Below are 26,460 nucleotides of genomic sequence, written 5' to 3'. Positions count from 1 at the left end.
AATCTTATATTGTCATGATTCTCCAGTCCTAATTGGATGTCTTGTGGTCTTATCTGTGTGCCTTGCCATGACTGTCTTGCAATAAGGTAAATGAGGTTATACACAATAAACTTTAACATTTCTTTAGTTAATTTTAAAATTAAATTCCACAGGGCAGGCCTCTTTTCTGTAAAGTTAGGAAAATGTGCAAATTGGTTGGGATCTATCTTAACACTGCCCATACCACTCCCAAATTTGGCAATAATTAAACACTCAAATATATTATTTTCAAACCCTGGGAGCATAACGTTAGAGACTTTCTGGATTTCAGATTGGTTTGTCCTGTCATATGGAATGATGGCTGTGAAAACTACAGAAAGAAAAATAATTTTTTTTTTAATTAAAGACAAACTAATGCAACAAGCAACAGTTTATTTATTAAAAAAAAAGGAAAAAACAAAACTTAACTCTTTACTACATCTTAAAGATTAAGTAAAAATACCAGTATTAATATATATGTATATACATACTGCATATATATATATATACACTTATGATATAATATTAAAATTACATGCTTCTCAAGACAAAAAAATCAGGACATGTTCTCTCACATCAATGTAAAACTCTATCATGATTTAAAATCACTGCAAGAAAACTTGCTTCCTTTATTTTCTGTTTTTAAACTTCAAGTACAGGAAGTTGTCAAACCAGGATCTAAATGTGGAAACCCAGCTGCTATGCACAAATGACAACAGACTGCGACACATGTTGAGTCGGGGGTCTTCTGGTTTCTTACACAGGTCTCCGTCACCCTACAACTGTGTCAACCTTCTACCTGAGATGAGAGGGAATGATGAAGTGTGACAGTTTGTAGGTTTCATGGGGACGGTCATATTGACATTTAAACAGAAGCAAATGCAGAAATGTCCTAGAGCAACAACACTGGCCATGACATCAACCTGAAGGAATATTCCTTTCTCCCCTTTCCTTGCCAAAGGAAACACAAAGAATGCCAGAAAAAAACTTGGGGTGAAGCACCTCAGGGGATGATCCGCATGCAGCAAGGGACAGAGAGGTAGGTTTCCTTCGCGACAGCGCCCGGCTGCCCCAGATGATTTCAAACACACCCTCTTCTGCAAAAGGCACTCACATGATGTCTGTTTATAAACCGTACAGTGGGATTCCAGACCCGGGAGTCTTCCGTACAAATATAAAAGAGAGAAGCGCAGGAGATGGTATCACAGAGAAAAGGAGTATAAGAAAGACACATTTTGGATCAATGTGCGCTTTTTTTTTTCTTTAAAAGGACAATCAATAGAATAGAGTTAAAAAAAATCTCATTAAAAAGTTAGGAATCCCATTAAAATGATCAGTAAGAAGCAAGGTGCTGGAGGACGAGATCTGGAGTCCGAAACACTGAAAGGAGGTACACTAGCTTTTCAAATGGCCCAAGTAAAGAGAGTCGGTCTGCCTGTGTATTACAAAGACCATTCACATACAACGGAATGTGTGAGGAAGGGAGGTAGTGGCAGAGAACAGGTGAAAAGGGAGGAAGGGGTTGGTCCTTCAGCAGGTGAGCAGAGGAAGGAATGCACCCAGAGGCTCCCACGGGCAAGGCGGGCTGTAGCCCCTTTGCTGTGCAGTCCAAGGAGACCCAAGGGAAAGGCTGCCCTCACCGGGACACCACTGAACTAATGGAATTATATGATGTGCCACTGTTGCAACTTGAGGCATAGGCCTCCTGGCCATTGACATCGAGGTTTATTTTGAACACAGAGGACGCCTTCAGTAAAAAGTCGGCAGCGTCCCGGCGACCTAGCTCCCTTAGTTTAGACATGAGGATGCCGACCGTGCTCTCAGGGTAGGTGGTCCACTCCCGGAGCAGGGCATGGACTGGGCTTGGAAGGAAGTCCTTGGAAGACCCATTGTTGGTGTTGTACTTTGCCACGAGGTCCGGGAGGCCCAAGTTCATGGCGAGAAGGCACCAGTCCTTCCCCATGGGATCGGGTGGGTCCAGTAGGCGACTCAGTTTCCGCCGGGTCAGGAGGTTCAGATCTGAAGCGTGGATGTCCATCCCGAGGCTGGCCTGTGAGTAGACGTCATGACACCCAAAGCACATGATGCTACTGAAGCTCTCCTTGTAACCCCCCATGGTGTTCGTCAGTGAGGCCTCCTTCAGGGTCTGTGCCCGGAAGAAGTCCCGCGGCTGGTAGATCATGACAGGCTCGTGGTGCTCCCTCAGCTGCTGCGGGCTCAGGTAATGCTTCACAGTCAGTAGCCCCGGCAGCGTGGTGGCCATGACGTTCTCGATGGTGCTGCACACTGAGTCCAGTAGGAGGCAGCACTTGATCTTTTCCGTCTCCAGACCGCGGACCTGGACCTCGATGCCCTGGCCGTGGTTGACCAGAAGCACCAGCAGCTCAGCCCCGCGGTTGGCAATCTTGCAGCCGTTCACCCACAGACGGATGTCCGCGTCCCCCTCGGCGCTCTGCTGGTGGATCCACCGGCACAGGTTGACCTGGACCTTGTGAAAGATGCCGCAGGGGAAGGGGGTGAGGTGCTCCACGGGGACAACACGCACGCCTCCGTAGACCATCACCTCGTCCTCCTCGTCCGTCCAGGAGCGATGCAGGTTGTCCGTCTTGATCAGGGCGGGGATATCCACCATGGTGCCACTGCTCAGGTCCCGGGCGCAGATGTCCATGGCATCCAGGATCTGAAGCAGCTCCTCCACGTCGCTGTCGGGAACCAGGCGCTGAATGTCCTCCACGGTGTAGCGGCCACGGTAGTGGTGCAGGGCCCGGGGGGTCTCAACGGACAGCAGCTTCCCCAGGACTGTGGTGCACAGCCAGCGGGGGTCCAGGAGCAGTACATCCTGGACTGTTTCACTCTGCATGATGTTGATCTGCCAGAGGGGACAAGAGGGGGCCACACACAGGAACATAAATGGGTCACTCAAAGCAGTTACCATAAGGAATGAGCCAGGGTCATTCAAATGGATGAATTTCAACAATCAAATACTGAATCCAAAAACACCAGCTTGAGGACGTCATACGAAAGATCTGAAAAACTACCCTTGACTCTTCAAAAGAGATGAAATAAGTAAATATAGATAAAAGTAACACAAAAGAAAAAAAGTTGGTGAGACAATTACAGGCATTTGAACTGGACACTAGATGATCTTAGGGCATGGCTGTTAATTTCTGCAGGTGTGACAATAACACTGGGTTATGTTCTTAGGAGATGTTTCAGGAAGTATTTAGGAGTGAAGGGTCATGATATGTGCAACTTACCTTCAAATGGTTCAGAAATAAATAGAGCCAGATAAAGAAAACATGGCAGAATGGAACAATGGTTAAACATAGGAGGTAGGTATACGAGTGCTCATTGTTCTGGTCTTTTAGCTTTTCTGCATGTTTGAAAACTTTCAGAATAAAAAGTTGGGGAAAAAAAAGGCTGGGAAGCTTTTAGATTAAAGGAGACTAAAGAGACATAACAGTAAAATGCAAAATATGGTTTTTGATTGGATTCCGAATCCCAAATAATAAACATAAATAAAAACAGTGATAAAGGACATGACTCATTATTGGGACAGCTGGCAAGCACGTGCGTGTATAGATGTCAAATAATAGTATTATATCAATGGTATGTTCCCCGAATGTGGTCATTTATTATATTGTGGTTACGTGGGAGAACGCTTTTCCTCTTGGGAGATACAAGGTAAATTATTTAGGGGTGAAATGCCATGATGTCTGAAAAATAAGAGAAGAGAGGGATAAAGCAAATGTAGCAAAATGTAAACAGTTGGTGAGCTTAGGTGTACAGTTTTTGAAGACTGTACCATTCTTACAACTTTTCTGAAAGCTTGAAATTTTTAAAAGTAACACGGCACAACAGTTGTTGTGTTGTGCCATCAAGTCGATTCTGACTCACAGTGACCCACTATGCCAAGGTAGAACTGCCCCATTGGGTTTCCTAGGCTGTAATGTTTATGGAAGCAGATCGCCAGGTCTTTTCTCCTGCAGAGTGGCTGGTGGGTTAGAATGGCCAACCTTTCAGTTAGCAGCTGAGTGTTTAACCACTGTGCCACCAGGGCTCCTCATCAGAAAGCTTTATTATTATAAGTATAAAAGGTCTGTATAATGATTGTAGCTGGCCCCACAGAGGAAGGAAAGGGGGATGGGGCCAGAGGTGATAGTCAAAGGGGATTTTAGCTTCATCTGTCAGGTTTATTTCCTTAAAAAAAGTCTAGAAGAAATAAAGTGCCAAAAAAAAAAACAAATAAAAATAAAACCCAGAAGAAGTAATTTTTCACCCTGCTGTGACATGGTTCCATGAGCAATGACCATGCAGGGTGGACCCTTCCCTCCCTCACAGGCTTGGACCTTTCACCTGTTGGTAATAGGATTATCTGTGCAGTCATAGTCTGGCTTAAACCTTTAAGGTGCCCTCGATATACGGTTCTGTTCGAACTGTGCCTTACTGAAAATTCCTAGAAAGTAGAACCAATATTGGAGTCCCTGACCGGTGCAAACTGTTAAGCACTTGACTGCTAGGTGAAAGGTTGTCAGTTCAAACCCACCCAGATGTGCCTCGGAAGAGAGGTCTGAGGGTGATCTGCTTCCAAAAGGTCAGAGTCTTGAAAACTCTGTGGAGCAGTTCTAGTGTGCACACGTGGTATCGCCATGAGTTGGAATAAACTCAACAACGACTAATAACAGTAGAGCCCACGTTTATTTGGTTCTTGCTATTTGGTGAACCACCATCTGTAATCCAGTCCCAAACACTGCTATCTCCGAAAGGTCGCAAAAGACAAAGTAAGACTGAGGAGACACAGTAACTAAACATAGTGTGGGATCCTAGACCAGAAAAAAGATATTGGAGAGACAATAGGTGGAACTGGAATAAGATATGTAGAATAGCTAATAGTATTGTGTCAGTGTTAATTTCCAGGTTTCCATAAGTCTTATCTGGTTATATAAGATGTTAACATTTGAAGCTAAATTTCAAGGACTTCATCTCATGAACTGGTATCAATCCCGGTCTTTTATATAAATTTTCAAACCTGGGGAAAAAAGTTACCTCGTGATTTCCATGTCCTGCTTCATCATTTCAAAACATCAAAAAAAGAGAGGCAGGAATGAAATGATAATGAATGGTCTTTGAAATGACCCCAACAGCAGTTGAGGGATATCAGTGATCTATGGTACTAATGGCCAGGCAGATCTTTGAGAATTTAACCTACTTAAAACGGATTTAAGCTGACCACCAGCTCTATCTACTTCCTCTAAGTTCTCCTCTACGTCTTGGCACAAAGTGAACTTTCTTTATCTATGAATTCTTTAACTGCCTTTTGTTGAGGGCTAAATTCTTTAGTTACCAAGAATTGAAAAGGTCAAAAATTTAGTGTGAATGGGGGCGAGGAGGAGCATAAGCCAGTCGCCACTGAGTCGATTCCGACTCCTGGCAACCCCACCCCATGTGTGTCAGAGTAGAACTGTGCTCCACAGGGTTTTCAAAGGCTGATCTTTTGGAAGCAGATCGCCAGGTCTTTCCTCCAAGGCACCTCTGGGTGGAGTCGAACCTCATCCTTTCGGTTAGCAGCCGAGCACGTTAACTGCACCATCCAGGGACTCCAGGGACAGCATGGGGTCTGGTTAGATCAGGTGTTGCCAAACTACAACCTGAGGCCCAAATCCAGCTGCTGCTTACCTTTGTATGGCCCTTGAGCTTAGAGAGGTTTTTACATCCTTAAATGGTTGCAAAAAGAATCAAAAGAAAATAATATTTGTGACATGAGAAAACTGTATGAAACTGAAATTTCAATGTCCATAAATAAAGTTTTATTGGAACATAGCCTTGCTCATTCGTTTATGTATCATCAGTGGCTAACTCTGAGCTACAATGGCAGAGCTGAGCCGTTCTGACAGAGACTATATGGCTCATTAATTTATGTATTGTCAATGACTAACTGTGAGACACAATGGTAGAGCTGAGTAGTTCTGACAGATACCACACAGCCTGCAAAGCTGAAAATGTTTACTAGTTGATCTTTTACAGAAAAAGTTTGCCAACCACTGACTCAGATAACCAACCCTCAAATAAATGCATGCGGACAGGATTAAGTTTTCTCTGGATAGAAAGCAACGTTTCTTGGGCTTTAGGGAACTATTTCCTGTATAGGAGAGTCTCGGTGGTGCAAAGGGTTAACGGGCTCGGCTGGTAGCTGAAATGTTGGAGGTTTGAGTCCACCCAGAGGTGTCTCCGAACAAAGACCTGGCGATCTGCTTCTGAAAGATCAGTCATTGAAAAGTCTACGAAGCACAGTTCTACTCTGACACACACGGGGTCACCAGAAGCCAGGACTGACTTGATGGCAACTGGTTAGTAGCATCATAAGGTCTGAGCTTTGGTATTTTACTTGTCTTTTCCCTTGGACTCAGCCCCTTTAAAGTACTGCTGGACGGGCCAGTAGATTAGTCAGCAGTTTAGCTGGGAGTTTAAAGACCATCAAAACCATTGCTGGAGGCAGTGGCTCCTGGACTCAGTTTTCACTTCAAGCATATATGATCCACAAAATTAGCTGTAGGGCAGATGTGGCACCCAGGACTAGAGAGGCAAGCTCCTGGTGTTCCATATTCTCAGAACCTGTCTTCTTGCCCAGACTAGCTTACACCTTCTGATTTCACTTGAAGGAGGACTGGGAAAACTGCGATCCTTTTGGGGATGGGTATGTGATGTAGTTATAACAAGGTTTCCAAAACTCGCCCCAGTGCTGAATGTAACACAGCCAAGAGCTAAGACTCCCAGTACCTTGTCACTTCTGGCAAGCTTGCTGGGGACTTTTAAACGTGTATCTTGAATTATGATTATAGGAAACCCTGGCGTTGTAGTGGTTAAGTGCTATGGCTGCTAACCAAGAGGTTGACAGTTCACATCTGCCAGGCACTCCTTGGAAACTCTACTGGGGAGTTCTACTCTGTCCTATACGGTCGCTATGAGTTGGAATCGATTTGACGGCAATGGGTTGGTTTTGGTTGGTAGTGTATCATAATACACATAATATGGTGTATATAGAACACCAAAGAAGAACTGATGCCTTTGAATTATGCTGTTGGCGAAGAATATTAAATATACCATGGACTGCCAGAAGAATGAACAAAACCATCTTGGAAGAAGTAGAGCCAGAATGCTCCTTAGACGCAAGGATGGCGAGACTTCATCTCATGTACTTTGGATGTTATTATCAGGAGGGACCAGTCCCTGGAGAAGGACATCATGCTTGGTAAAGTAGGAATCATTGAAAAAGAGGAAGATCCTCAACAAGATGGAGTGACACAGTGGCTACAATGACGGGCTCAAACATAGCAAGGATTGTGAGGATGGCACAGGACTGGGCACTGTTTTGTTCTGTTGTACATAGGGTCGCTATGGGTCGGAACTGACTCCCTGGCACCTAACAACAACAGTGTCTGTGCAATAGTCCTCTGTCTTAGTTTCTCCAGGCAGTGTCTCCCTGAGGACACCTCACTGCCCTTCCTCACTGTCGGGCTGGAGTGGGTAACATCCCATGCAGAGCAGCCAGACTGAGCCATGGCTGTTGGTAACAGCAGGAAAGTACCAGGTGACCAAGGGGCTGTGAAGAGAGACCACGTCCCCCAGTACAGGGGTGGGGGAATTATTCTCCCTAACTAACAGAATCTGGAAAACAAGCAAAGCAACTCCTCACGTGAAGCAGGAGAGCAGACAGCTGCAGTTCAGAAATCACTTGGAAAAAAATCAAACCACTTGCCTTGAGTTGATTCCGACTCATGGAGACCCCATGTGTGTCAGAGTAGGACTGTGCTTCATAGAGTTTTCAATGACTGACTTTCCAGGAGTAGATCACCAGGCTTTTCTCTGACACATCTCTGGGTGGCCCTGAGTCTCCAACCTTTCGGTTAGCAGCCGAGCATGTTACCGTTTGCACTACCCAGGAACTAGTCATATATTTAAAAATACTATGAGTAGTTGGGCAATTTCCTCCATCAAGACTCCGGAAATGGGACACAGTAATGAGACCCAGGGGCCTCTCCCAGGCTGTTACCTCGCCGATGCTATGGAGCTGCTGGGCCATGTGCCTGAGGTCCTCCTCGCTGGCCAGGGGGTTCAGCTGGTCCTGCACATCGTACATGAACTGCTGCAGTGACATCAGCTGGTTGGGCCCACCGAGTTTCCTCCAGGAAGGCAGCGTCGAGATGATCTTCTCACACAGGTGGGTCATCGGAGGGCAGACCTGAAGCAGGACGGACAGGTTAACTGACAGCCGCGATGCTCTGAGGGGGACGTGACAGAAATCCTGCCGTTCACGTACGTGCAGTGGCATGTAAGGCTCTGAATGAGGTACTACTTTTTTGGCTGCATACTCAGCTGCCAGGGGTAGCGGTGGTTCAGGAGGTTTAGAGAATTCTCACCTTCCACGTGGGAGACCCGAGTTTGATTCCCAGCCAACGCACCTCACACGCAGCCACGACCCATCTGTCAGTGCAGGCTTGTGTGATGCTGAACAGGTTTCAGCGGAGCATCCGGACTAAGGCACGCTAGGAAGAAAGGCCTGGCAATCTACTCCAGAAAATCAGCCACTGAAAACCCTATGGAGCCCAATTCTGCTCTTACATACAAGGGGTCGCCATGAGTTCGAACTGACTCGATAGCTACTGGTTTTGGTTTTACTGGGGCAGTTATTTTTGGGAGAGCCGAGCTTAAGTAGAATCTACTTCTCAAATATGAATTTCTGTGGAGTCTTTTCATTTCTACTGCTCATGTTAAATGGATGGCAAGTCTTCACAATAATATTTCTGGAACAGTCAATTCAGTCTCTCAACCCAATGAGGCAATAAATATATAAATGAAGCAAAAATGGCCTCCGTGTAATGGCCCCAGTTGTTTACTTCTTCATAGCACGCTGAGGCCCACTGGCCCAAAGAAGTCTGCCAGTGCCAAACTCAAATTTGTACACATTTAATTATTTAAAAAATGGCCCACATAAGCAGACTTTTAGTCACTTAGAAATGGCTGGCTTTATATACCTCGTGAAACCGCACCCAACCCCTGCTAGCCACAGATGAGATAAAACGCTATAGTTACAAGGACCCTAAGGTGCTGCTGCCTTCGGAGCTCTCTGACCCAGAGATGCCCCACGTGAGCTCCAGCCCTTCTCCTCTTCCCTGGGGTTTTCATGCCTCTTCTCTAAAAATAATTTTTTATTTTTTTTTTCTCTTCAGGTAGGTGTCTACACTGATGGCCTCTGAAGACCTCTGCTGTGGGGATCACCCCCCGTATGCAGCTGTCGGTGTGTCACCCCAATAAAAGGCTTGCTGTGCAACGCTGTTGTCTCGTAGTCTTCTCTTTTTCCTTCATCAGTCCTGAATTCCCTCGAACTCACTGCACCAGCGAATGTTCACCAACTCTAACACTTTACTCACTCACTCACAGTGACCGATTCAGTCAGGCAACGCCACTTTACGAGCAAAGAGAGGAACAGAGTCGTTTTCTGTATTATTAGCGTTTTTACCAGTAAATTAGGTATTCATGGGGACGGTTGTTGAACCATTATTTCAAATGACTGTAGACCAAGTCTTGGTAACTGGCTTGAAATGAGTTCTTAATCTTTTAAATTGGTTCAGTGGCTCAGTCTCTGTTATAGACTCATGTCAGCAACACAGCTTCCCAACTAAAGACCACACAAACCATATACTGCACTGCGTAGCTCATTATGTAGTCCTCTCTCGAAGTATTTTTTGCCATCAGCTGTATGCCACCCCCTATTTAAATAACAATATTCCCAGGGATGCAGGCAGTTTAGCTGGTGGGTTCCACCTGCCTGATTTCAGGAGCGTTGGGGGTGGGGGCTGAAGCAGATCATGCTGTGCCCCAGCTCAAAAATCTCCAACGACCCCCTACTGCCCAAACAAATCAGTTGCCATCCAGTTGACTCTGACTCATGGTGACCCCACAGGGCTTTCAGTGGCTGGTTTTTTAGCAGGAGATTGCCAGGCCTTTCTTCTGAGGTGCTTCTGGGTGAACTTGAGCCTCCAACCTTTCAGTTAGCAGCTGAGTATATTAACCATTTGAACTGCTGGGAACTCCCCCTACAGCCTACAGACCACAGGCTATAATCCATAACTGGTGGAGGGCGCCTGGGGCCCTTACTGTTCCAAGAGCCATGGCCCAAGAGCAACTGTGAACATATTTCTCTGAGACCACAGCAGACCACTCTTGGTCCCTGACTATGCCAGAGTAGGATACTCTGCAGAGGGCAAGGGCATCTGATGTGAACGGCCAGGCTTTCATGAGAGGAGAGGGCTTCCTGAAAATTCCGCAGGCATGTCTAGGACTAGGAGCCTGGGGTTTCAAGTGTGTTGTTTTACTATCAGCCAAGCAGTATGGAAGGGGTGGACTTAACATGAGGCAGCATCGCTGGGCGGGAGAGGGAGGCGCCAACCCGCCCCGGGTTAACTCAGGTATGGGCAAAACGAACATTCCTATGAGCGTCCTAGCATTTTGCAGTTGGCAGTCACCTAGTTGTGCTGTAACAGAAATACCACAAGTGGATGGCTTTAACAAAGAGAGGTTTATTCTCTCACAGTCTAATAGGCCACGAGTCCAAATTCAGGGCACAGGCTCCAGGGGAAGGCTTTCTTCTCTCTGTCTGGAGGAAAGTCCTTGTCATCAGTCTTCCCTTGGTCTGGGAGCACAGGAACCTCAGGTCCAAAGGGCGTGCTCTGCTCCCGGCACTGCTTTCTTGGTGGTATGAGGTCCCCCGTCTCTCTGCTCACTTCTCGCTTTTATATCTCAAAGAGATTGGCTTAAAACACTATCTAATCTTGTATAATTCATCACTATAACTGTCACTAATCCATCTCATTTCATCATAGTTATAGAATTTACAACACATAGGGAAATCACATAAAATGGTGGACAATCACACAATACTGGGACTCATGGCCCAGCTAAGTTGACACATATTTTTGGAGGACACAATTCAATCCATGACAGCATGTTTGTCTTTTTCTTACCAACTTCGAAGAGCTTTTTGAATAGTAGCCCAGACCTTTCATCTATCAAATGCACCAAGAATATTTTTCTCAGTCTACTTCATCTTTTGTCTTTTTTAAAATGATTTTTGTTTGCCTCCCCTCCCCACCCCCAGAAAAAAAGCCTTGAATTTTTATTTAGTCACATACGTCTACATTGTCTTTGGAAACTTCTGGGATTTCCTATCTTGGTCCAAAGGTTGCCTCAGTCCCAAGGTTTTATTATTCTTAAAATACATCATCCTAAATTTCTATTCAAGGCATTTATTTTCTTTGCTTTTACACTTAAAGTCTTTAATCCACCTAGAATTTATTTCTGTGCTCTGTAATAAAGTAGGGGGTTCAACCTTATTTTCTTCCAGGCAAATACAGTTGTGCCAGGGTTATTTATTAAATAAATACACTTTCACCATTAAACTAAAATAACATCTTTGTTCTATATTATATTTCTATAGGCAGTGTGATTTATGCTTACACTCTCTTCTGTTCCACTTATTTAATTCTATCAACTACAGAGCCTTTAAAATATGTATTATTTATTCTTCCATCAACATTTTTCCTATAAAAAACCCAATCCCCTCAATCCAGCTAGGATGCTAACTAGAATTATATGAAATTTATGTAACTTTGGGAGAATGAAAACATTTCATAATATCTTGCCATCTAAGAGCAGTCTCATTCCATTTGTTCACATGTTATTTGACTGAAGGGGGATTTTTCTGTTCTGCATTTTCTAAATATCTGATGCTAAATCCCTTTTGCATTGTTTTCAGAACTAAAAACAAATTTTAAACAAACAAAACGATGAGAATGTCATCAAATCTGAAGCTGTGTGTTGTTGCCTATAACATCTCCTTCATGTACTGGCCTCTTCCTCCTCTGCTCTGCCTTCCTCATCCCAGGGCAAGAGATTACACAAACGCTCATGCAGCCAACTCATACTGAGGCCTACTATAAAGCTGTTCCCCCAAAACTCGGACTGTTATGGATTGAATTGTGTCCCCTCTCCCAAAATACGTGCTGAAATCCTAATCCCTGTACCTGTAAATAAGACTGTGTTTGGAAATAGGGGTTTCTTTTGTTATGTTAATGAGGCCATACCAGGGTAGGGTGAGTCCTAAACCTAATCACTTCTGAGTTCTAAAAAGAGAGCAGACACAAGCCCAGGAACTGCCAAGGGTTGCTGGCAGCTACTAGGAGCTGAAATAGACAAGAAAGGACTCCGTCTAGAGCCATGCCCTTATTAGGACTTCTAGCCTCCTGAACCCTAATAAATTTCTGTTCCTTAAAGCCATCCACTTGTGGTATCTGTCATATGGTGCAGCACTAGGTAACTAAGACCTCGGCCAAACAAGAGGGAAACCCGAAGAGGTCCAACCCCTTGGGTCACTCAATGGTTGTGGCAAAGGTTGGGTTCAAGTCCTCCCCAGACTGTACTTACAGAAACGATCTGGCTCCGTATTTCTTGCAGGTGATTTCGAAGTACCTTCATATCCTTAGACCCGGAAGCCCCAGCATCCAGAACAAACAGCTTATTTGAAATGTGAAGGTCGTTCCCAAACCTATGGGAAGAGCAGTGGCTGTATCAGCAGTGGTTTTCACCAGGCACTTCCATGAGGGAGACTGGTTCCTACAGGCCCAAAAGGAGGCAAAGGATGCTGTGGTGGCCCTGCGTACAGGGGACTCTGCACTGTGAACCGAGAGTGGAGGCTTGGGAACATCGGTGCACGCTCTGAGTCGTACAAATGGGTGCCTCAGTTTCCACAAAGCAGCAGAAACATGGGGTGGGAAGACTTCAGCTTCTGTGATGCAGGGAGAGTGAGGCCTAATGCTCTCACGCTACAAGTCAGGAGAAGAGATGCTGCTGAATGTCAATGGCCTAAGAATAAACCTGTTGCCATTGAGTTGATTCCAGCTCACAATGACCCTACAGGACAGAATACAATGGTCCCACAGAGTTTCCAAAGAGCTGCTGATGGATTTGAACTGCCGACCTTTTGGTTGGCAACTGGTTCTTAACCACTGCACCACCAGGGCTCTGCAATATAACAAAGTAGAATGTATATGGCTTGTTGTTGTTAGTTGCCATCGAACCAGTTCTGACTCATGGCAACCCCATATATGCAGGGTTGAACTGCTCCACAGGGTTTTTAAGGCTGTGAGTTTTCAGAAGCAGATCACCAGACCTGTCTTCCGAAACCCTCTGGGTGGATGAGCCCTTAACCGTTTGTGCCACCCAGGGACTCTGTGGACTAAGAATGGAGGTATGAATTTCAAGACATACCACAGATTTAAAAATATTAATAAAGAACCCCATTTTCCATATTAGGAAAACAATACATAAGTGCCTAAAGCTGATAAATCAAGAATTTGAGAGGCTACCATATTATGTACAGCTGCAGCCTTGGGACTTCTGATAGACTGTCAAAAGGATGTTGTGTGTGTATATTTACATGGTGACCCTGTGCACACCGGTGCTTGTGCCAAAAACAAAAGTTTCACAAACTAACACTTGACATGAAATGCACTCTGCTATTTCTGACTCTAAGCTACTCTACTCCATTCCTCTCCACCTCATCTCCTTCCATTCATTCCAGTTTAAAAAGGGTTGGCTGTGACCCCTAAGTGAGTTTCAGAAGCTACTAACAGGTTGTACCTTAACACTGAGAAATACTGATAACCGTTATGGCGATAATCAACACGTGAACCAAAAGCCGAAACAGAGCAAGTTCCTCTGGGCAGTAGCACTGAGAGGTGGGGAAAGAGGTCAGAGGGCGGCTGCTTTTACCACGTGCCCTTCACCTCCATTTGATTTTTATTATGTGAATTCATCACTTTTATAAAAATAAAAAAAAAAACAGAATAAAATAGTCAAGAGAGGAAGAGTGACCTTTAACTCTTTTCTCTGGTTCATATGACTTGCTGTTGTACTATTCACACCCACGACACTCCCTCCCGGGCCTGAAGGCCCACAGCCACCCCTTACCTGTTCCTGATCTCTTTCAGCAACGATGTGTCTTTGTCATAACCAAACTCGCCTCCAGCTGGACGAGGGACGTTCATGATGTCGGCGTGGGTGGCCACCAGGACGACTCGGAGGGGGTTCTTCAGCTTACCACCAAAGGCTTGAGGGCAGGGAGAGCACCAGTTCAGGAGGTGGGCCCCCTACCTGGCTGACTGTTCCCAGGCTGAGGCGGGCCACCTTGGCCTCATGCTCACGTGGCCTCCCCACGTGGATGTACAGCCTGCCTGCAGACAGAGGGTGCTGTGTGCAGCTTGGGCCCTTGCCCCGCTAATAGGAAAAGCCCATTCCTAAGTCGCTGCCATTTGAAACTAAAGCTCTGAAGGCTGAGCTTCAAGGAAGGTTGCTCAGAAGTGGACTAAAACCAGACCACAGAACAAACGGTAGCTTCTCCCAGATCTTATCCAAATAGTCCTGCCTGCCTGCCAGGTGAGAGAAAATGTAGCCACTGACAAGATGGATACCCTTCACCAGACCAAAGACAGCCCTGAATGCAGCAATGCCTTGGAAATGGCTCAGAAGAGGAGCTACCCGCAAGCCACAAAGAGAGTCTTGCATTTACAGGAGCGTTTAAAAAAGGCAGAAAGGAGGAAAAAGACAGAGGCAGATGGCAGTACACGGCTGAGGACTAAGCCCAGTGTATTTTATTAGCTACATCCTCTGCTAGAAAATTTGACTGCCGAGCATCATATTTCATCCTGCAAGGCTGCTTCTTTAGTTGTATGAAAAGGCCAAAAGAAATTTATTCCATGTTAGTCTATCCTCTAAGAATAAAGGTAAAATAATTTAGTCAATACAGTCATTTCTCCAAACATCTGCTTTTCTTCTCCTCTTGATGGAACTGCAGGATGAAGGAGAATTTATTTTTCATTATTAATTAATCACGCACCCTTTAAGTAAAGAGGTGTGTGTGTGTGTTTGCTGCCAGTGAGTCAGCCCCTGACTCATGGTGGCCCCGTGCAGAATGGAACAAAACGTTGCCTGGTCCTGCACCGTCTCTGTGACCTGCTGTGGATCAGATTCTTGTGATCCATAGGGTTTTCACTGGCTGATTTTTGGGACGAGATTGCCAGACCTTTCTACCTGGTCCGTCTTCATCTGGAAGCTGCACCGAAACTTGTTCAGCATCAGAGCAAGACGCAAGCCCTCAGAGACAGATGGGTGGTGACCGCGCATGAGGTGCCTCAGCTGGGAATCGAACTTGGGTCTCCTGCCTGGAAGGCGAAAATTCTACCACTCAACCACCACTGCCTGCCCTCAGGTAAAGATGTAGTAGTTACTAAAGGAAGTATTCCACTTGCACCCAACAAAAATGACCACGGCTCTAAGGCTTAGAAAGAAAGAGAGAAATTACTACAAAGGGATTGCTCACAATCGGGCCTTAGATGCAGGAATAAGGGATTGTGAAATAAATGAACAGCCGACCCTCAGGAAGTCTGTGAGAGCGGTAAATCTAGTAGGGTGGAGGAACAGAGACAGGTAGCTGCAGCGGTTGGCCACAAGCCCTAGGGTCCGAGCCAGGCAGGACACCCCCTTCACGCCCTATGGGCTGTTTGACTCACCTATGGGCTCTTCAACGGGAACAAGAGACTTCAGGAAACTCAGCCAGAAAATCACTTGGTTCAGCTGGATCTCATAGGGTTCTTCTAGACTGAAAACGATGATATGGACTGAGGTGGGATCGTTGGCAGCAAAATAATCGTAACAGCAGAAATACACAGGATTTCCAGAGAACTCCCACACACTGAAATCACCGACTCCTACCGAGAAAGAAACGTACAGATTACTAACATGGGGCACCACCACCAAATTCCAATCAGAATTTTCCTTGGCACTCTAGGGGTTACATGCAGGGACAGTGACACCTATAACATATAACATTCAGCTGTATACCCACCCTACTGCTACCTGTTGCCATCAAGCCAATTCCAACTCATGGCGACCCCATGCGTTACAGGGTAGAACTGAGCTCCATAGTGTTTTCTTGGCTGTAATCTCTATGGGAGCAGATTGCCAGGCCTTTTTCTGTGGCACTGCTGGCGGGGTTCAAACCCCTGTTTCAGTTAGCAGCTGAGTGCAAACGATTTGCACCACCCAGGGACTTGTATCTCTAAGCCTATTTCCATATCCATGTCTTTTTTGTCTGTTGCGATGTAACTTCTCAAAATGCTGTCTTGGCACAGTTCTGAGGCCTTGGCTGGGGGACAGCGTTCCCCGTCTTGAGCAGCTGATTAAGTCTACTCTCCGACCACTCCCCTTATCAGGCTCTCACACTCCTGGACCACCATGAACTGTCCTAATCACCCTGGGACAGGTACCCGACAACTAGGACAGCCTCTATGCCCTGGAGCCTGCAGACTTAGTCAAAATGCCCAATTCCCAGGAAGCCTGGGAAACCTAGCTAACCCCACTCTGCTTGCTATACATAAAAACCCTCTCATACAATGTCACCTTGTTGTCACCTCATCCCTGGCTGCACCCTCTGGGTGGCCCTGTGTCATGGTGTGCTGTGCCTCCCTGTCTCTGGGACCTGTGAGTGTAATACACCTGGGTACTCACGGCCTCCCTGACTCTTTATCCCCATGTCACGCCTGACTTACCATCCCTCAAATTTGCTAGAGCATCCATGTATCTATAAAGCTACTTGATCCGCTTATCTATTTTCCAAAGTATCTCTATTATTACATCCCTATCTATATTTGGTGGTGCAGTGGCTAAGAACTATGGTGAGCCAAAAGGTTAGCAGTTCGAATCCACCAGCTGCTCCTTGGAAGCCCTGTGAGGCTGTTCTACCCTGTCCTATAGGGTCATTATGAGTTGGAATTAACGGCAATAGTCCCTGGGTGATTGGCTAATGCATTTGGCTGCTAACTGAAAGGCTGGAGGTTCAAGTCCACCCAGAGGCACCTTGGAAGAAAGGCCTGGTGATCTACATCCAAAAGGTAGCCAATGAAAACTCTATGGAGCACAGCTCTACCTGGCACAAGGGGGATCACCACGAGTCAGAGTCGACTTGATGGTAAGAGGATGTTTTTCACTGGTGGGGAGACCACGGTGCCTAGTTTTACTTGTATGAGCTGGCCACACTTAAGTCCCAGGCCACTCCCAGTATTGGTCTGCACTGGGCGGTCTTCCATCCTTTGCATGGAAGTGACAGACACCATCAGGGACCGGTTCCCTTTGTGGAGTGACTCACAGCCCTGTGGAAAGGGAAACCTGAGGCCCTCCCCCTTCGGCATGGATGGCCCACCGTTAGGGTGCATGTGCGTGCACACACACACACACACACACACACACACATATGCCTATATGCATGCGTACCGTTCAAATAGGCGTTCTGGATGTCAATGGCCTTGGTGGCCTGGTCATCGGCAGAGCAGTGCGGGTGGGGCGGCGGGGCCACGAACACCTCCAGCATCCCTTTGGTGAGCCCCGGCTCGAACATCATGCTGCGACTCCTCACACTCACATTCTCACAGCCGGGGTACAGGTTGTTGGTGCTCACGGAGACTGCAGGCCAGGAAGGACGGAAGTTACACCTCATATAGGGCACTGTGCGTGCTGCGCCCCACTCCACCCTGCCCAGCCTCTGCCCATGAGGTTTTCGTCTTCTGGAATGCCTTCCACCTCCACCTCAAATGTGTAGTTCAAGCTGGATGTGGATGGGCCCCTCATGTGTTCTGTGCGCCATGGTGTATGGATGTGATCCTCCACCTTCCCATAACCCTCCTCTGCCCTGCTCTATGTCCCGAGAGGCTGACTCTATGGGCTCTGTCTCCCAGGCTTCCTTGTCATTTGGTTTCTGGTTGGGGTTAGCCAATGAGAGGCACTGGAGAGGGTGGGAGGAGAAAAAGGTCAGGGTATTTCTTCCCCGCTCATTTCCTGCTTCTCTGGCAGTACTTGCGTCTATGACTTTCTACCACCCGTCTGTCAGTTTGTTACACTGTGGAGGCTTGCGTGTTGCTGGAAGATATGCCACTAGTATTTCAAATACCAGCAGGGTGGCCCATGGTGGACAGGTTTCAGCAGAGCTTAAAACAGACTAGGAAGAAAGGCCTGGTGATTGACTTCCAAAACATTAGCCAATTAAAAACCTTATGGATCACAACAGAATATTGTCTGACTTGCTTGTCTGGACACGCCATCAGGAGGGATCAATCCCTAGAGGAGCACAACATGTTTGGTGAAGCAGAGGGGCAACGAGGGCAAGGGAGGCCCTCGGTGAGATGGATCAGCACAGTAGCCACAATGATGGACTTGAACATGCTAATGGTTATGACAATAATGCAGGACTGGGCAGTGTTTCGTTCTGTTGTGCATAAGGTCGCCATGAGTTGACGGCAGCTAACAATAAGATGACTCTGGCTCCCTCTGATTAGCTTCTCCCCAGGCCTCCTCCCAGGTGCTTTCTCAGTTGTGCCATTTCCTCCTCTTGTCCTTTCAGCTCTAGGGAAGGTGCTATGGAATGAACTGTGTCCCCCCAAAAGGTCCTAACACCTGTTCCTGTGAATGTGACCTTGTTCAGAGGTCGAGGTTTTCTTTTACTGCATCAGTGATGTCATACCAGTGTTGGGTGGCTCCGAAACCCAGTCGGTTCTCAGAGGTGTTTTATAAAAAGAGCAGAAGAGACACAGATACACACATGGGGAGAGAGACACCATGTGACAACCCGTCTACAAGCAAAGGAACACCAAGGATTGCCGGAAAATACCAGAAACCAGGAGAAAGGACAGAGAAGGAATTAGCAAGCCAAGACCCTGATTTGGACGTTTAGCCTTCAGAATTATGAGAAACTAAAGTCCTGTTCTTTAAAGCCACCCACTTGTGGAGCTGTTTGTTACAGCAGTACTAGGAAGCTAAGACAGGAGGTAATGGCTCCCCCCTGTTGCTAGTCTCTGGGCACATACCCATATCTGACGTGTTCCCATGAACTATGCCCATGACTCTATGAACCGTTCTTTCCTAAAGGCCTCCTAAGGGAATTCTCCAGCCAGGACTCGACTGGTACAGAAGAGTCTCACTCCTGTGCTCGAGATGGCTATGGGTGGGCTGCAAAATGATTTGAGAGGAGGAGGGCAGGGCATGAAATAACGCTGAGTCTCACAAAAAGAAAGTCATTCCTTTTTAAAATTCCCTCAAAGGCCTTTTGACTGCTCCAGCAGCAAGTCTCAATTTGTGGCATTAAGTCTTTAGCATCTCTTCAATACTTGCTAATCCTTCCCTTTAATAAAGAGAGAGTGGGCAACAGCATATAGCTAGGTTTTAATTATATTCCTGCTGAATGCACTTCCTTACGGCGAGTGGTACCAGTTTTCCATTTATAGTAATGATTTTGAACAGCTACGTTTTTAAGTCGACGTATTTTAGTAAACAAAAAAGGTGATTCCATATACAGAAAATACGTAAATCACAATGGTGGCACTCGTGAAGTTGCTGGCTGGGCAGTCCAGTTTGGGTCTCTGCATTACAGGACTAGAGCCTGTACTTACTCAGCATGGCATTGGCTTTGTGAGTGCAGAGACCAGTCTGTCTTGTTCAGCCTGATGACTCAGGGCTTGGCCTGTTTTTACAGATTAAATTGTGTGTCTCCCCTCGCGCCCCCCCCCAAAAAAAAGTATTGCAATCTTAACCTCTGGACCTGTCCAAGTAATTGTGTTTGGAAATAAGAGTTTTCTTTTTTATGTTAATTAGATCACACCTGAGTAGCATGGGCTCTAAATCTAATCACTTCTGAGTTATAAAAAGAGCGGGTAGACACCGACATACACAAGGAGACAAGGAAGGCAGATGATGGAGACAGACACATCTTTAAGAATTGCCGCAGCTACTAGAGGCTGAACTAGACAAGGAAGAATCTCCACCAAGAGCCATGCCTTGGATTAGGACTTTTAGCCTCTTGAACTATGAAACATACATTTCTGTTCTTAAAGCCACCCCCGTGTGGTATCTGTGTTACAGTTGTACTGGGAAACCGAAAGACCCCCCCGTGGTTGGTGCCCAGTAGGCACTTGGTGAATGAATGAATGTAGGGGAGGTGTCCAATTAGTTGACTGCACCCCGTAGTACCTTTGGTCCACAATTAATGGTGACAGACATTGCAGGGTAGTAAAAACATGACCACTTCGCCTGCGCAATTTGACTTTTTAAATTGGTTGTCCCAACACAAAGGTAATCTCTTATTCAAAGATCAAAGATTTAAGACTGGGGCCATGGATAATGGGAAATACCCAAGCGAGGGGACAAGGAGTAGAAACCTGGCATACAAGGCAGGTGTAGGTAAAAGGAAAGGAGAAAGGTCAATGAGTTGGAGAAGAGTTATTCTGAAATATACATACATACATATATATAAAGGAGCTTTGGTGGCACATGGCTACTAGTCGTAAGGTTAGTGGTTTGAACCCACTCAGGGCCTCCATGGGAGAAAAGACCTGGTGATCTGCTCCCATGAAGATTACAGCCTAACCCCAAATTCTCGTAAAAAGACCAGACTTAATGGTCTGACTGAGACTAGAAGGACCGTGGTGCTCACGGTCCCCAGGCCTTCTGTTAGCCCAAGACAGGAACCATTCCCAAAGCCAACTCTTCAGACAGGGATTGGACTGGACAATGGGATAGAAAATGATACTGGTGAAGAATGAGCTTCTTGGATCAAGTAGACACATGAGACTATGTTGGCATCTCCTGTCTGGAGGGGAGATGAGAAGGCAGGGGGGTCAGAAGCTGGCCAAATGGACATGAAAATAGAGAGTGGAGGGAAGGAGTGTGCTGTCTCATTAGGGGGAGAGAAATTAGGAGTATATAGCAAGGTGTATATAAATTTTTGTATGAGAGACTGACTTGATTTGTAAACTTTCACTTAAAGTACAATAAAAATTACAAAAAAAAAAAAAGATTACAGCCTAGAAAATGCTATGGGGCAGTTCTACTTTGTCAAAAGGGGTCACTATGAGTCATAGATCGGCATATCTCTGTGTGTGTGTATTTTTATTATAAAAGTAGAAAACTTGGCAAACATGGAAATGCAAAGAAGAAAGTAAAATGACAACCCTCAGCATCAACGTGGTCAACACTTCACTGAATTTCTTTGCAGATTATTAATCCAAGTCTGACAAAGGCTATGAGATTCACACTAGTCAAAAGGTGGAAACAACCCGCGTCCACCAACACATGCATGGATACACAAAATGTGGTATATACATACAATGGAATATTACTCAGCCATGAAGAAAAATGAAGTCCTCATAAATGCTATGACATGGGTGAACCCTGAAAACATTATGCTGAGTGAAATAAGCCAGACACAGAAGGACAAGTATCGTCTGATCCCACTTACATGAAATATCTAGAATAGGCAAATACCTAGAGACAAAAGATTAGTGGTTCCAAGACACTGGAGGGAGGGAGGGACTGGGAGCTACTCCTGAAGGGGTACTGAGTTTCTGTGGTGGGTCATGAAAAACCTCTGGAAATGGATACTGGTGATGGTTGTGCCACATGGTGAAAATAAATAATGTCACTGAATTGTACATCTGAAGATAGTTAAAATGGCAATTTTTTGTTATATGCATTTTACCGCAATAAAATTAAAAATAGAAGCTATGGGGTTTCCAAGAAATGTATTTTCCCATTTCTCTGTACCACGAAACCTAACTGTTGGGATGACCATCTGTCAGGAGCAATCCTTGCTTCTTGACACAAACAGACAATATTTGGTAAATGACGTCATCCCTGTACCTCAGTGGTAGCTTTCGTCGGGAGAATAAAAAATGTAAGAACGGGGTTTGCAGAGAGTATAATTAAAGTAATAATTTCATAAGGAAACACTGAAATTACAGAAGAAAAACTTGTTTGCCAACTACTGCCCCCTCGTGGTAAAAAGTGGCAGACCCTGACGGACAGCCCACTTCGGCCCCATGGTGGGAAGATTCTTCCTCCTGTGTGGTTCTCTCTGGTGGGAACAGACAACTACCTCTTCAAGTGCTGTTCCTGAACACCTGTTCCTCAGTGGCACTGGATAGTTTCCTTCCTGCTGTGAACCATAACGCAACAGCTACAACATCCAGTGGCCTCAAGCCCAAGTGACATATGGCTGGCCGTACACCCATCGAGCTGTTCCAGGTCCACTGGAGGTGGCTTCACTGCCAGTGTGCAGACATGAGTCACCTGTGGGGATCTGCGGCTGTCAGGCCAGTGCACGAGCCCCAGATCCTCCAGTGTTCTCTCAGTAGACAGGAGTTATCTTCTCGTTCTCGGACAAGTCACTTCACACCTTGGGGCGCAGAGTCTTTGTCAAACAGGAATGATGCACCCCACCTACCCCCAGCCCTGCTTTGATAGCCCAATAAATGGTGTGTGTGAAAGGATGCTGGGAAGCAGGTGATACGTGCTATGAGTAGGAGAGGCCATGAGAGACACAGTCCTGTCTCCTGGCTGATAACTCTGTATTCAGCCTCTAGGCTTTTTTTTCCCCAAGAGAACATGAATTGTAGAGGGTCAAATTTCTAACGGCAAACTTCCTGCTCTAGATGTCCCACGTGAGCATCTCTCCCATGGAAAGGAAGAAGGACTGACAATCCTAGGAGCGGTCACAGAGTATCAGAAGCCTTGGCCTGGGAGATACTGGAGCATGGTTTTCCAGGGACTTGCAGGGCCACCGTGAGATGCTCCTGTTTCCGGAACCAAAGCCCCCTTCCCTGGAGGGCACACTCTGGGAAGGCCTTTCCTGCGGGCTTTAGGAAAGCAACAGCTGCTCCATCCATTCCCCCTGCCGCACACGAGGTCAAGGCCAAAGCCGGCTGGTGCCTTAAGTTTGAGCCTGGCTTTGCTTTTCCAAAGTCTCTGGGTGGTGCAAATGGGTAATGAACCACACACACACACACACCACACATACGTACATACCATACATACGCATTGCCCACATACCACACACACGCACACACACACCCACACCACACCACACATACACACACACCCCCACACACCATACACACACACACACCACTCAGGAAACAGATATGATGCCTTTGTAAGCATGCAGAAAATGAATCTGAGCACAGAGCTACATTAACAATACTTAAGAAAACCTCTGAAGATCTCTATCTCTATTCTTCTCAAAGTTAATGCCCTCACTTAAAGGGGGTCTGGAAGAAATAACCCCCAAGATGGTTTTCTCTTGCTCACTGTGGCCATTTCTGCCCTGGGGTAGGAAAGGCACCACTGCAGTTCTGGGAATGAATCCTGACAGCCCCCTGTGGTAAACCCGGATAATCTTGCCTATAGAAGGTCGGGGAAGACAGCAGGGCCTCCTGCCCAGCAAGGGTCCATGTGAAAGGATAGAGACTCGCAAAACCACTAAGGAGCCCTGGTGGCACAATGGTTAAGAGGCTGCTAACCAAAAGGTCGGCAGTTCAAATTCACCAGCTGGTTCTTGGAAACCCTATGGGGCAGTTCTCCTCTGTCCTACAGGGTCACCATGGGTCGGGACTGACTCGATGGCAATGGGTAACAGGTTTAAGGGACTTGGAGATGAGCAGAAATGGTGCTTCCTAGTGAAACCAGGTTTTTTACTGATACTCTTTTCCTCTGAGATTTCATTGTGGTAATTTATGTAATGATAAAAATATATCGATACAAAACAAGAAAGTTTGCCATTTTACCATTTCTAAGTGTGTAATTTAATGGCATTAATGATATTCACCGTGTTGTGTAACCATCACCATTGTCCATTTCCAAAAGCTTCTCATCACCCCAAACAGAAACTCAGTACCGTTTAAGCAATACCCCCCACTCCCTTCAGTCCCCGGTAACCGCTAATAAACTTTGGTCCCTGTACTACTGGCCCTTCTAGATACATCACGTAGGTAGGATCATACAGTATCTGTCCTTTTGTGACTGACTTAGTTCACTCAGCATAATGTTTTCAAGGTCACCCATGTTGTAGCCTGTATGGAGCTTCATTTCTCTCTATGGCTGAGTAACAAACAGTCTGTTGTACGGAGAGACCACATTTTGTTTTCCCATTCACGTGCTGATGGACGTTGGGTTGGCTCTCTCTTTGGCTGCTGTGAACAGGGCTGCACTCAGCACTGTTGTGTTACTGTGTGTTCTTGCATTACTGGGTGCACCTGCAGAATAAGGAGCACTAGAGGCTTGTCCCGAGGGCGGATACCTGATCTTGCTATGCTTGAACCCATGTTAGGCCAAGTTCTATCTTCAAGGGCTGAGCCCGTGAATAAAACATGACACACATCTGTAATCTGAACATTTACCATTAGCCACCTTTGCCTCTGTGACCCTGATTTCAGTGAGGCCCTCTCTTTGCAATTGCTGGGGCAGATTGCAATCACTGCCCAAAGGGGAGTGCAGACACAAGGCCAACAGCTGGCCTGGACACTCCTGAACGCCACCAAGACCACAGGGTCAGGCCAGCCATGGGCCAAGAAACCAAAGCCAAAGCCACTCCTCCTGGACCTTGACAGGAGAAGACAAAACAAACACCTTGCAGGAGAGACAGGGGCCGCACGCTGTCTCCTACCTGTTGGCTTGGAAGCCAAGGGCGATGGGGGGAACCTGGTGGAGTTGGTGGAGGAGAGCCTGGGCCGCCGCCTCCGGAAGAAGCTCCTCAGCAGCCCGCACTTGAGGGACTCCACCAGGGTGGTTTTCCCAGACCCCGAGTGGCCAAACAGCTTGAGTTTGATTCTCGGCTGGAGGTTCTGCGTGGGTCGAAGCTGCTGGATGAAGAGACCTCGGTGGGTATCCTGAGAATGGATGAAAACAGTCTGTTAGTTATGGAGAGGAGCCCCTGGGTGGTTAAGATGCTCGGCTGCTAACCGAAAGGTTGGAGGTCTGCGTCCACCCAGAGGTGCCTTGGAAGAAAGGCCTGGTGATCTGCTTCCGAAAAATCAGCCATTGGAAATCTCATGGAGCACAGTTCTGCTCTGTCACACATGAATCGGAATCGACTCTACGGCCACTGGTGGTGGTGGTCCCAGATAAAGAGAAGGCCTGAGGAGATTGTAAATGCTGATTCTCTGGCCCAGAACCCCAGGCTTGCTTCCTTCCCTGCCTACCGTCTTCACCCATGTTAACAAAGTCTTCAGTGCATTTTTTAAAAATGGAGTTCAAATTCACCTAACCTAAAGTTCACCACTTTAGGGTAGCATCTGAGGCCTTAAAAGCCTGTGAGCAGCTATCTAGGATACTCCACTGGTCTCACCCCTTTGGGAGCGAGGAAGAATGAAGAAAACTAAAGACAGAAGGGAAAGATTAGCTCAAAGGACTAAAGGACCACTTCTACCACAGCCTCCACCAGGCTGAGTCCAGTACAACTAGCTGGTGCCCGGCTACCACCATTGACTGCTCTGACAGGGATCACAACGGAGGGTCCTGGACAGAGCTGGAGAAAAATGTAGAACAAAATTCTAACTCACAAAAAAAGACCAGACTTAATTGGCCGGACAGAGACTGGAGAAATGCCATGTATGGCTGCCGGACACGAAAGCTCAGTAATGAAGTCACTCCTGAGGTTCACCCCTCATCCAAAGATTGGACAGGCCCATAAACAAAATGAGACTAAAGGGGCACACCAGCCCGGGCGCAAAGACTAGAAGGCAGCAGGGGACAGGAAAGCTGGTAATAGGGAACCCAAGGTTGAGAAGGGAGAGTGTCGACATGTTGTGGGGTTGTTCACCAATGTCATAAAACAATATGTGTACTAACTGTTTAATCAGAAGCTAGTTTGTTTTGTAAACCTTCATCTAAAGTACAATTTAAAAACGAGGAAAAAAAAGTTCACTGTTTTAATCATGTTAAAGCGCACGATTCAATGACAACAGTTACATTCACCACGTTGTACAACCTTCACCACTACCTATTTCCAAAACTCTTCATCCCCCCAAACAGAAACTCTGTACCCCTGAAGCAATAACTCCCACCCCCTCGGCCCCTGGCCACCAGGAGCTGCTTTCTGTCTCCAGGGATCTGGCTATTTCCCTTGCATTTTGAGGCAAAATGAATCGTGAAGAGCAATTCCTGGGAAGAGTTCAATTTAAGAATGAAACAGGATCAGCCCTGTTTTGACTAGCTAGGGCACCGGCTCCTCTCTGCAAAGACGGGTCCCATTGAGTGAGGACACTGCCATGGAACTAAGCAGACGGCGAGAAGGAGGGCCACAGTGAGGTACAAAGGTAAACGCTGTGGAAGTGACTGACAACATAGTATGCTTTTCACTTTCTTCTTTCTCAGGCCTGTGGGGAGGAGGGATGGAGAAGCAGGCGTCTCCCTAATGGTTCACTCACCCATTCATTTATTCATTCAGAAATGAACATTTATGGAGGGCCCCCAAGTGCCAAGCATAGTGTTAAGAAGGGAAAGATCTAGACA

General features: G+C 46.5%; 1 protein-coding gene across 4 annotated transcripts in view; it reads right to left on the bottom strand.

Annotated features, from left to right (window-relative positions):
• Positions 1-485: 485 nt before the first annotated feature.
• DAPK1 (death associated protein kinase 1) overlaps positions 486-26,460 on the bottom strand; it is a 223,757-nt gene continuing 197,782 nt past the window's right edge. For all 4 annotated transcript variants that reach the window (XM_049897030.1, XM_049897031.1, XM_049897033.1 and 1 more), the window contains exons 20-26: positions 24,614-24,836; positions 17,401-17,589; positions 15,642-15,839; positions 14,044-14,182; positions 12,499-12,619; positions 8,069-8,257; positions 486-2,887 (exon numbers count right to left, since the gene is read on the bottom strand). In XM_049897030.1, coding sequence (XP_049752987.1) covers positions 1,655-2,887; positions 8,069-8,257; positions 12,499-12,619; positions 14,044-14,182; positions 15,642-15,839; positions 17,401-17,589; positions 24,614-24,836 — 2,292 coding nt within the window. In that variant the 3' untranslated portion in view covers positions 486-1,654. The remainder of the gene's footprint in view (positions 2,888-8,068; positions 8,258-12,498; positions 12,620-14,043; positions 14,183-15,641; positions 15,840-17,400; positions 17,590-24,613; positions 24,837-26,460) is intronic.

The sequence above is a fragment of the Elephas maximus genome, chromosome 9 (assembly GCF_024166365.1).
Source record: "Elephas maximus indicus isolate mEleMax1 chromosome 9, mEleMax1 primary haplotype, whole genome shotgun sequence".
Classification (NCBI taxonomy): domain Eukaryota; kingdom Metazoa; phylum Chordata; class Mammalia; order Proboscidea; family Elephantidae; genus Elephas; species Elephas maximus.
This window is presented reverse-complemented; position numbering and strand designations above follow the sequence as displayed.